At 37.2% G+C, this 12,243-nt stretch overlaps 1 protein-coding gene across 2 annotated transcripts in view; it reads right to left on the bottom strand.

Annotated features, from left to right (window-relative positions):
• The window catches only part of Sfxn1-3 (Sideroflexin-1-3), a 115,349-nt gene that overhangs the window by 64,069 nt on the left and 39,037 nt on the right, over positions 1 to 12,243 (bottom strand). For both annotated transcript variants that reach the window (XM_067142912.2, XM_067142913.2), the window contains exons 4-5: positions 9,312 to 9,410; positions 1,124 to 1,199 (exon numbers count right to left, since the gene is read on the bottom strand). In XM_067142912.2, coding sequence (XP_066999013.2) covers positions 1,124 to 1,199; positions 9,312 to 9,410 — 175 coding nt within the window. The remainder of the gene's footprint in view (positions 1 to 1,123; positions 1,200 to 9,311; positions 9,411 to 12,243) is intronic.

Here is a 12,243-nt window from a genome sequence, read left to right as displayed (position 1 = left end):
GAGAATACACAACACATGTCAAGCTGACTGGTCTTTAATCATCCATTATCACTTTCCTTTGTATAAAGGAACGTTGCATCTTTTTGTAAATATTTTAGTTATCATAGCTAAATATCAGTAATTAACTAGTATTAGTCACCTCCTCGATCTTAACATTATCCTTATGTCCAACTATCTTTGCATACTGCTGATCAAATACTTCTGCCCTATGTAAATCCTCACATATAAAACTCCTGGAATATCATTTCTGGAACCTGTTTCTTCCTTCAAGTACCTAACCTATACATGCCCTTCCATTTTTCTCTAAAATTCATATGTTTGCCAATTATGTTTGTCACTATGCTATCCTTAGGTGGCTTTTTTTTTTACTAATTTTAATTTGCAAGCAAAACTCTATTTCTTTTGAATATACACATTTTTATTTACCATTTTCCACTGAGAATTTTCTTTTAAAATCCCTGTGCCTGTCTTATCAAAAATATGGTACTTTTTAATAGTCTTAATTTTACCACATTCATTTCCATCACATTTATTTTTAATTATGACTGAACCAGTTTCATGATCATTTATCACTTCAGTTTCTCTGTAGAGCTCTCTCTGTGGGTGGAGGCAGTAGAATACTCACATGGTATCCCCTGCTTGTTATAAGAGGAGACTAAAAGCGGGCCCAGGGGCTCTGAACTTTGGATCGTGGGTGGAAACAATGCGGGGCCCTAGCCAAGTCTGGTACTGTTCCCATGTACTTGAGTCAGTCTCCTCACTTTACATTTTTCTATCTGACCTCCCTAGGTCAATTCTTGTTCTCTTCTGACCCCAATGGTATTAGATTTTTGAGACCTAGGAAGTATTTTCATGCCCTTCATGGTCCTTCTCTTTCCTTTATCAATACCTTCATTTTTTGAAGGATTGGGTCTCTTCATTTTCCCCTCTGATTAGTGTTAATGGAGGATGGTTGCCCAATTGTACTTTCTCTTAAAACAATGATCACCACCACTCTCTGTAGAGCTCATCCAGCTTTATCAGCACCAACTCTAGAATATTCTTCCCTCTAGTTGGCTCCATTACTTCCTGATTCAAATGAATAAGAATACCAGGCAAACAGAATATACAAGAAAGAGCTCACCTTAACAAGACTGTTGAGACCAAGGGCAGTAATAAGGGCTCCACCAGTAGCCAAGGCATAGGACTCTGCGAGTTGGCTGAAAACAAGCTTACAGTCAATATTACAATATAATATACAATAAGTATATGATCAGATTATTTCTCTTTCAGTAAACAATATGCTGAAGTACTATCTCTAAACATAAAATTTATATTTTGTCATTACATTATGAAAATTATCATTCTGTTTGACTGAAAAGCTTTTCCATGTCATATAAATTTATGCCTGTCTTGATGTATGTATGTTTGTTTATTCCTTCAAGTATCAAGTGAAAAGGGCTGGGCATTCTTTTAGGAAACTAGGCATATATTTCACAATTGTGTTACCATAGATGCCGGGCTAACTGCCATTACAATATTCAAAGGAAAAGGGGGACATTAAGATAGGGGTTTAAATGATTTTTAACCAAAATATTGAAAATGGTCAGCTTTATTTAGAAATGTTTAAGTCAAAACTTACTTTGAATTTAATTCTGAACATTTTGAAGTCATGACAACTCTCTTGATAGAGCTAACCTTAATGGAGGTATTTGCTAATTCAATTTTTTTATTGTCAAGCCCATCAACATGAAAATATTGTTCAATTGTTATATTTCAAACAAACCTTGCATTAAATTAAATTTTGAATGTTTCATGTTATGACAGCATTTTTGATGGAGCCAACCTTAATAGGTACTAATTCAAATTTTTATTCCTAAGTCAATCAACACTGACCTTCACTTCTTTATTTCCTGGCCCTTTTCCTCATTATATAGGGTTGGGACTAACGTGGATTAAACCCAGTTTTACGGCCGGATGTCCTTCCGAACATTAACCCCATATGGAGGGACGTATTCACTACTGCGGCGATTAGTAGTGCTATATGTTGTGTTTAAATGAAGACGTGTATTAAGATTTTAAAACACCCAGCTCTCAAGCGACACAAATTAACCAAACGTGATTAACATCCCCAGCCCAGCCAGGATTCGAACGCAGGGCCTTCTGAACTGAAGGCCACTAAACTGACTATTCAGCCAAGAAGCTGGACAAGAGTGAGCTTCACTTATATAGAATTATTGCTTACTATCTGCGAAGCTTTTAGTGACACTTTGGCTCCCTAGTGATGAATTGGTAGACCTCTGTTAACTTCGAGTTACAGATTGCCAATCTGTGACATAAAAAAATGAATCGATTATGCATCGCTGTAAGACATCTAGCGGTGTAATTGCAAAACTTTGAATACTATCATTATTTTTAAAACAAAGCAAAGAAATATCGGTGAAAGTGAGCTTTTGAAACCTATTGCAATGGTTGAGGAGAATCCAAGTACATCACATGAATGCCTTAGAAATTCTACTTGGAAAAGTCTATACACAGTGAGGACAGAAAAATAATAGAACATGTAGAAAACTGCTGTGATGCAGAAAACAAAACAAAAAAACAATTGCTATCCCCTCCCCTCAGTAAGTTGATTGAATGATCTGCCGCATATACGGGAAAATCTGTGTCCACAATTAAGAGAATTAGAACCTTTCCTGCCTCTCCTCACACCCCTAGTGAGAAGAGGTAGGCTACTATTTCATTTTGATCGATATTATTATGGATAATAAAGAAAAACGATACAACAGGACATGATATATACATTGTGTGTGTGTGTGTGATGCAATTGTGGGCTTTAGAAAATAAAGGTTTGGAAAATTCATAGCCTATCGATCACACTATTGATGCAATTCAGATTTCAGTTCCATTCAGTTGGCATTTCTGCTGGAAGAATTGAGTTCCCTCCTTGCCCTTCAACTCCCCCCCCCCCCCCCCCATTAAATTAAGTGTCACTAACAGTTTTGCAGATAGTAGTTATCATGGGGAGAGTGCTGGTTGTTGCTGCAACTGCCTTTTCACATGTTTATTTGCTCCTTTTTAATGAAGATTATGAAGATAACCATCAAAATGAGAAGAAACACTTGAAGGAATAATTACTTGAAGAATTAACCCAAAAAGGAATCATAAGGGAAGGATGGGGGAACTCTTAGGCCTCAGATACTCTAATATAATGGGCCAGAAGCAAAGAAAATTTGATGGCTTACAGTAAACCCTAAAAGATGATCAACAATAACACTGACCTTAAACATAACCATGTTTTATATAGGCCTTGTCAGTTACTATTAATTACTTTGTTATGAAATAATTAATTCTGTTACCAGTCACAATTTCTATTAATTTGTACTCCACAACATGTTTCAGAGCTTATACTCTGGTCGGGTGGTAAAATGGTGACATTTAATTGTTGCTTTATTTGACACACAATTCTTTTCAAAGAATATTATACTATTTCACTGCAGAGTAGTTCGACTTGCTTGGTCAGTGTACTGGCCTTCGGTTCAGAGGGACCCAGGTTCGATTCCCGGCCGAGTCGGGAATTTTAACCTTCATTGGTTAATTCCAATGGCTCAGGGGCTGGGTGTTTGTGCTATCCCCAACATCCCTGCAACTCACACACCACACATAACACTATCCTCCACCACAATAACATGCAGTTACCTATATGGACTTAATCTGAACCAGCGTGGAGGGGTGAGACTTGGTGAACTCTTTTCTAGGGTTACCGAGTCCTTTCCCAGCTAAACGCATGACGGCGCAGAACCGGCAGCCGAATGACGATCCACGACGGGAGCAGATTTGATGCAATTATGACGACATCGGGGCCACCAACAGGACATTGTGAGAGGCAGTGATACCGGATTGGGTAAGTTTCTCAGATTGTTGCAGGTAAACTGTGGAAGTATTGGTAATAAAATCGCAAAATTCGAAAACTTAGTTGATGTGAGTGACCCTGATATAACTGTTGGAACGGAAAATTGGTTATCGGATAATATATATAATTCTGAAATATTCATGTCAAAATTTCTAATGTTCAGACGGGATAGAGGGTCTAGAGGGGGAATTGTTATTTGTTAGGTCACAGCTAAACAGTACATTAAAATGTGTTCTAGATGACTGCGAAATAATTGGGGTGGAGGTAAATAATCCATCCAATAAACAAAATATAGCCATTATTGGAGCTTATCGCCTGCCAAAATCAGGTTTAAACACAATCACTCGTCTTTCAGAATTGACTTGTATAAGCTACGGGAAAAGAACTATAATTGCAGGAGAGCTAAATCTACCGTCAGTAAACTGGGCTGGGTCAACCACTGGGGACCTATCACAGGAAGCAGTTAAATTATTACTGTGGAATAAAGGCTTTTCCTAAGTCATTACAAAGAACACACGTAAATGAGCACTCTGAGATGTTTTTCTGGTCAGACCGGATGACGTTATCTCTTGTGACGTAATTCAGGGGATTAGTGATCACAGTGCTGTGGTACTCTATCTCTCTTGGGAGACTATTTGGTGCTATGCGAGGGGATACTCCATAGGTTTTCAAAACTATCTCAGGCTATGCTATACTAATTGGTTAAAGAAGGGCAAGGGAATGGATGACATTTGGGAGAACTTCAAAACCATTATAAATACTGGACTGAATAAATTCGTTCCCAAAAGGATAATTAGGGAAAATTCAGATCCGCCATACTACACCGCGACTATTAGGAAGCTTAAACGTTAGGCTAGGAGAGAGTTCAACAGAAGAAATAATAACGATGCGTGCAAAGCGGAGTATAGACATTTGGTGAAGCTTTTGCTAACAGATAAGAAAATGGCTGAAGAAAAATATCTGGACAATATCCTAAATGAAAATTGGAATTCCTGCCCTTTAAAAAAAAATATATACGAAGATTGAAGGGGGAGAACAAGTCAGTTCCTTCTCTTTGTATAGGAGGTGATTTATTGGCGACAATAGATATAAAGCGGTAGCATTAAATAAGCACTACGGAAAGGTTTTTAATCCGGTGGCACAGTTATTCAGGGACAATTTTCCGAAAACTAATAATGATTTCCAAATTATAGCTTCATTACTGCGTAAAGGTATTTCTAAACTTAGAAGATGTAAATTGTGTGGGCCAGATTCTATTTCCAGAGAGGCACTTAAACTCGGGAGTGAAGCGATCCTACCATATGAAGGTTCCAGAAGATTGGAAATCGGTCATTGTAGCTCCTATTCACAAAAGGGGTGACAAGAACAACTTGAATAACCACAGACCGGTAAGTTTGATGTCAATCGTATGGAAACAAATATTAGATTATTTGAGGTTAAAATGGGACGCTTCTGGAATGATATTTAAGGGGCAGCATGGTTTTAGGGAAGGCTTCTCCTGCGAGTCAGCTCTGTTCCTTATGCCAAGACATATCGGATAAGCTTGACAGTGGGTCAAGGATTGATGAAATAGTAATTGATTGTACTAAGGCATTCGATCTTGTGTCACATGACATCCTCCTTAACAAGTTAGGGCATATGGGCATTGACATCAGAGATGTGAAATGAATAGGAGAACTCCTCAATGGAAGAACTCAGAGGGTGCGCGTGGGAAAAACGCTATCTTCTCCAATAAGTGTTATGTCTGATGTGGCTCGGGGTAGCGTTATTGGGCCAATTCTTTTCATACTTTTCATGAATGATATGCCTGATTCTATAAAATCGGAAGTGTGCCTCTTTGCCGATAATTATGTCATATATCAGGAGATAAAGACAGAGGAGGATGAACTATTGCTTCAGCAGGATTTAGATAAGATTGCAAAATGGGCGTGTGCAAATCAAATGAAAATCCACAGTGGAAAAAGCAACAAATTGTATTTCAGTAAAAAGAAAATGACAGGAAAGAGGGATTACGAAATGGAGGAGAAAATGTTGAAGTTGATAGTTGTAAGTACTTAGGTGTTACTATTAGAAAAAACTTAAACTGGTCAAAGTAAGTGGAAAATGTAGTTAAGAAAACCTGGAGATCGTCACATTTTATCATGCGAAATCTCAAGAAAGCTAATTCTGGTGCCAAAAGTAAAGCTTATAAATGCATGGTATGACCGATTCTCGAATATTGTTCTGAGTGCTGGGATCCGTACAGGGTGGGTTTAATAAATTCCCTAGAGAAAGTTCAAAGAAGAGCGATGCATTTCGTAACTGGAAATAGGAGGAATACCACTAATTGGGAAAGTCTTGAATCTAGAAGAACTAGAGCTCGCCTGTGTGGTCTTTATAAGAGCTATACGGGAAGGGCTGCTTGGAGTAGTATTAGGAATAGGTTGGAACCTACCTCATACTTATTGAGAAATGATCATAAGCATAAAATTAGGGCCAGAAACCAGCATACGGACGTGGGCAGGTTTTCCTTCATTAACAGGACCGTAGGGGATTGGAATAAATTACCTGCAGCAGTCTTTGATAGATTCCCTTCCAGTATCAAGTCATTTAAGAAGACCATTAGTGTTTGTGTAAAGTGAAAAGTAAACGTAAATTACGGACACTGAATTTCTGATTTTCTGCTTGGTTTAGATTGTGAAACTAGGAGGGTTTTGTTTCTTTTCCTTGTGGTATTCTCTTTCCAGGGAATTGCTTGTTGTACTCATGTTGTTGTAGATGTTGTTGTTGTTATTGTGTAAGTACCAATGTTTTTAACTTTCCTTTATTATCACTTGTAATGTTAAGCTAGTAGTAAGTTCAACCTATAGTATTGTAAGCTGTAGTGTTGAGCACTGGGAAGTACTTAAGTTTTGTGTGAAGTTATATATGCTGACAATGATGGATTTAGATTTTTAAACTTAAACTAGTAGTATTTCTTGCAATATTTTCTTTCCAGGGATTTGCTTGTTGTACTGTTGTTCTTCTTGTAGGGCAATTATGTTTTTAACATTACTTTATTAACATTGTAATGTTAAGCTAGTAATAAGCTCAACTTATAGTACTGTAAACCGTAGTGTTAAGCACTGGAAATACTTAAGTTGTGTATTAAATTTTATACGATAATGCTGGATCTAGAATGTTATTCTAGTAGTATTTCTTGTATTTTTTTTCTGTGGAAGTGCTAGTTGTACTCCAGTTGATGTTGTTGGGTAGTTATGTTTCAAGTTTACTTGAACGTTACTTTTAGTATTAAGCTAATATTAAGCTCAACCTATAGTATTGTAAGCCGTAGTGTTAAGTACTGGAATTACATAAGTTGTGTGTGAATTTGTATATGATAATGCTGGATTTAGAAAATCAGCTAGTAGTATTCCTCGTAGCATTTGCTTTCCATGGAATTGCTTGTTGTACACTTGTTGTTGTTGTAGATATTGTTGGGTAATTATGTCTTAACGTTACTTTATTATAACTTGTAATGTTAAGCTAGTAGTAAGCTCAGCCTATAGTTTTGTAAGCCATAGTGTTAAGTATTGGAAATAATTAAGTTGTGTATGAAACTGTACATGAAGCTGGATTTAGAAAGTTAAATTAGTAGTATTTCTTGCTTGTTGTACTGTTGTTGTTGTTGTTGTTGTAGTAGTAGTAGTAGGGTAATTACGGTTTAACTTCCCTTCATTTCACTTATAATGTTAAGCTAGTAATAAGGTCAACCTATTGTACTGAAAGCCGTAGTGTTAAGCACTGTAAATACTCAAGTTGTGTGTGAATTTGTATATGATGATGCTGGATTTAGAATGTTCAACTAGTAGAAGTTCTTGTAATATTTTCTTTCCATATATTTGCTTGTTGTACTCTTGTTGTTTGCCTGTTTGTTTGTTGTTGGGTAATTATATTAACTTCACTTTATTATTACATTACTGTAAGTGACCATTGCCACCGGGATATTTCCCATTTGCAATACATTTGTTAATAATAATAATATGGCAAATGCCGCCCACCCTCATCGGAGGGTCTGCCTGTAAATAGGGGAAACCGGGGCAAGTACAGCTCCTTCCAGAACTGATCCTGACTCCCGGACTCTTAAGTGACGACCAAAAGCAACAAAGACTTGACATTTGCTTGGACCTGAAAGAACAAACTGCCAATGACCCCCACTTTTATTTCCAACGCCATCACAGGTAAGGAAACCTCGGTTTGCGAATTAGGGCTTTCATAGCTACAGATCTATAAATCACAGCAGTAGAACATTTCTTCATGAGCAAGTTAGCAATTCTTATTTGCTAACTAGGCAGGAGTGTGTACATGGTCTGCCACTGCTAGGCAGTGTCTTGGACACGTGTGACAGTGAATTTTTTTTTTGCCATTTGCTTTACGTCGCACCGACACAGATAGGTCTTATGGCGACGATGGGATAGGAAAGGCCCAGGAAGTGGAAGGAAGCGGCTGTGGCCTTAATTAAGGTACAGCCCCGGCATTTGCCTGGTGTGAAAATGGGAAACCACGGAAAACCATCTTCAGGGCTGTCAACAGTGGGGCTCAAACCCACTATCTCCCGATTACTGGATACTGGCCGCACTTAAGCGACTGACAGTCAACAGATGAGTACAACAGCATGCTGTGGGCGAAAAACACACCACCACACCCCAAAGGCCAAGAACAACATGCCCATGCTAATAAGTTTGATCAATAGTGTTTCTTGCCCAATTTCTGGTCTCTCCTCGAATTCACCAAAGTGAGGCGGCTTAGGAAGTGTCATGTGTAACCTTGAAGGCGTGGCTATAACGGCAGCACTAACATCCATGAATTTTGTTGAGAACCAAATTAAAAACCATAATCATAATTTTATGGAAGTCATACAAAAATCATCAGGTAGGTGCAATTTTAAATTATGAGTGTTCACTATGACAAATAATAAAGTACACAAAATTATACATAAAAATTGTTGACAAGTAATTAACCACACAATCTATTGATTAGCAATTATATTCTAAATATTAAGAAACTTAATTAATCAAAAATCAAAGATGTCAATAAAATTCAAGGACCTTCAAGGCCTTAAAAATTACGAGCTTTACAAGGATTTTCAAAACTCTATAAACTGTATAAGAGACTATCAAAAATAAAATGCAGCAGAAACATGATATTCATTCCTTCACTTTTCTTGCAAGTACAGTTATGAATTTTATGGCAAAAAATCACAACAAAAGAGCAGCTCTTTTTCATAAACTTTTTCCTTCACATTTGTCAATATCAGTACAAAAAACAAGTATTGGTGATTAGCAGATTGGTTGCTTCGCCAAACTAAGGGTTTATCAACCATAATTGCCCCTCGGTCAACAATAATACAATCAGCAAATATTAAACTTAACAAGTCCAGTTTATATCATCTATTACTTACTCATTTGTTATAGGAGAACCTCCACTTCTATTAGTATAGTTAACTATAGCATTGAAGGACTGATTCACCCACTGCCAGAATATTACAGCAGGTGCTGATCTGAAAAACAAATGTAATGAATGTATTTATCACATGAAATACAACAATACTTCTAGACCCTTTCTTCTTTAAATGAATAACTACTGAAATTTAACAATAATAAAATGAGAAGAAGAGTACAAATTCATATTTTAAAAGTTTATACATCTCAAATCAAACAGACTACTAACTGGTTATGATGTTTCGACGCTCATACTCGGAATGTGTTGATTTGATCAAGACTTTACTTCAAACATTGAACTTTTTAAATACTGACAATGTATTATAGGATTTTTTTTGTGTGTGTATATTTTTCATTTCACTTAATAACTGTTAACAACATTATGAGGATTTTCTTAACACAATCATAATGTATCTAACACTAACTGGTATGTAAAATGAATAGTCTTTTCAATCTAGGCATTAAGCTTCAAATTATACTATCAGTTGCACTTGCAAACTGCATCAAGTTCTTCGTCCAATTCAAGTTGTGGTAAATAACATTTCAGTTCACTTTCTTTCTTACACAAATGTGTTTGTTCATTAGCAGGTGTAAGTGTGTGTGTGCACTAAGGGAGAAATGGAAAACTTGTCAGTTTATCCTGATTTTATAAAATAGAGAATGATAATGGCGTCCTTTAAAGAGAGCAAGCCCCGTTGTTTATTCAAACTGACTTTATGTCACACTGACAGAGATAGGTCTTATGGCAATGACGGGATAGGAAAGGACTAGAAAATAACAGAAGAACAAAATAAAATTTGTCATTAAACTATGTACATTGTAATAGACAAAAGTTCAAATATCCATAAAAAATATGTTCTTGTGAAATCATGAATATCCAAGGTTTTACAATATAGCTAAAAAATAATCATGGACTCCCTTTATTTTGAATACAATAGAATTTATTGTTGTTAAACATCGTTCATTCCCCTGGAGTACATCCTGTACTAAATATTTTATGCTATACCTACAAGTAATATACAGTATCTACATAATTTTTTTTCTTTTTTTTTTGCTAGGGGCTTTACGTCGCACCGACACAAGTAGGTCTTATGGCGACGATGGGATAGGAAAAGCCTAGGAGTTGGAAGGAAGTGGCCGTGGCCTTAATTAAGGTACAGCCCCAGCATTTGCCTGGTGTGAAAATGGGAAACCACGGAAAACCATCTTCAGGGCTGCCGATAGTGGGATTCGAACCTACTATCTCCCGGATGCAAGCTCACAGCCGCGCGCCTCTACGCGCACGGCCAACTCGCCCGGTATCTACATAATTACACACATTTTTGCACATCTTCACTGATTTATAAGGAGGTGCACCAATTTTTTTTTTTTTTAATTCCTGTATCTTGTGGCTCGGTTTATTCAAACTCAGTTAACATTGAACTGCCTGTTAAAATAATTTAACAGTGAACTTAACCAAATTAGCATTTAATCAATATTGGTTAAGACTAACAATCTGTTAAAATCTCAGTTAACTGCCCAGGTTCAAGCAGTTAAATTTTCTGTTAGCTCAAAATATGGCAGGTGCATTAGATGCAGAACTTCTGTACCTTGAATATTTGGAATATGATAGGCCTTTTCCAAAAAGATTTACAAACAAAAGAGATGATTTTCATACAGTTGTTTCAGTTGCTTGATCGTACATTGACTAACGTCAATATGTAGATTGAATTCACTACAAATTTTCTGCCAAGCGTCACTTTTAGCACTGAGCAAGGGTCCATTAGTTTGCTTACTTTCTATAACTGGTAATTCAGTGTTTTCGCCAGCCGGATGGCAGGAATGAACAGCTGGGCGGGAAATACTATGTAAAAATTAATATGATCAAATTTCAGTTTATTCCCTCAGAGCATTAACAATAATATCAGACAGGTAAACATTAACTGCAAAATTGAACTATTTTAGTGTTATCACAAACAAGATATAACAGTATGGTATTTTGAACTTCTCGTGTTCTGCTGCTTGTTCATCATCATGTAACACCGGGACTTACCATTCGGTTGCTGTAGAGTACCATACGGAATCTAGTGCTCGCATGCTAATCTGGACACTGCTCGGGCATGATACTATGCGACAGTCAAGGTGAACATTTGAACTCTGATCTAATTGATGCAAATGTGCAGACAATAATGAAGTTTTATCGTTTAAATAAATATCCGGCTCCATGGCTAAATGGTTAGCGTGCTGACCTTTGGTCACAGGGGTCCCAGGTTTTATTCCCGGCAGGGTCAGGAATTTTAACCATAATTGGTTAATTTCGCTGACACGGGGGCTGAGTGTATGTCTCATCTTCATCATTTCATCCTCATCACGGCGCGCAGGTTGCCTAGGGGCGTCAAATCAAAATACCTGTATCTGGCGAGCCGAACTTGTCAGACACTCCCAGCAGGTTTGCAGTATTTACATTTTAATTTGACCCCAATATGTATAACTAAAACTTATCTAGGTTATTCTTTATTCTGTATATAAATGAGATTTGTTGATTTGAAAAAGTCATACCTTAACTTGGAACTTAGGCAGATGAGCTGGCATGACATTGTGCTACCAAGGCTATATTTAACCAAAGCTGCATTAGGCAAGAAAATTTTCCTCTGACACATCTAGGTGGTAACCGTTTGTACGCGTGGGGAAGCTATTTAGACATATGACTGATCTTGTAAAGCGCGTGACCACGTGGTTTCGATAGTGTGTCTGTATTCGCTAGCTATCGTGTGTCGATGTGGAAGGGATGACCAGGTAGAAGGGATCTAAGCAGTCATCACGAGTTTACATAAGTCGATGTAAGGAGAGCTCTAAGTGGTCTAAGAAGAAGTCTGGTCTGGTCTAAGAGGAGTGGTGATTAGTACTGGTCTG

The sequence above is a fragment of the Anabrus simplex genome, chromosome 3 (genome assembly GCF_040414725.1).
Source record: "Anabrus simplex isolate iqAnaSimp1 chromosome 3, ASM4041472v1, whole genome shotgun sequence".
NCBI classification, from domain to species: Eukaryota; Metazoa; Arthropoda; class Insecta; order Orthoptera; family Tettigoniidae; genus Anabrus; species Anabrus simplex.
The sequence above is the reverse complement of the archived record's forward strand: the minus strand, read 5'-3'. Positions and strand labels throughout refer to the sequence as shown.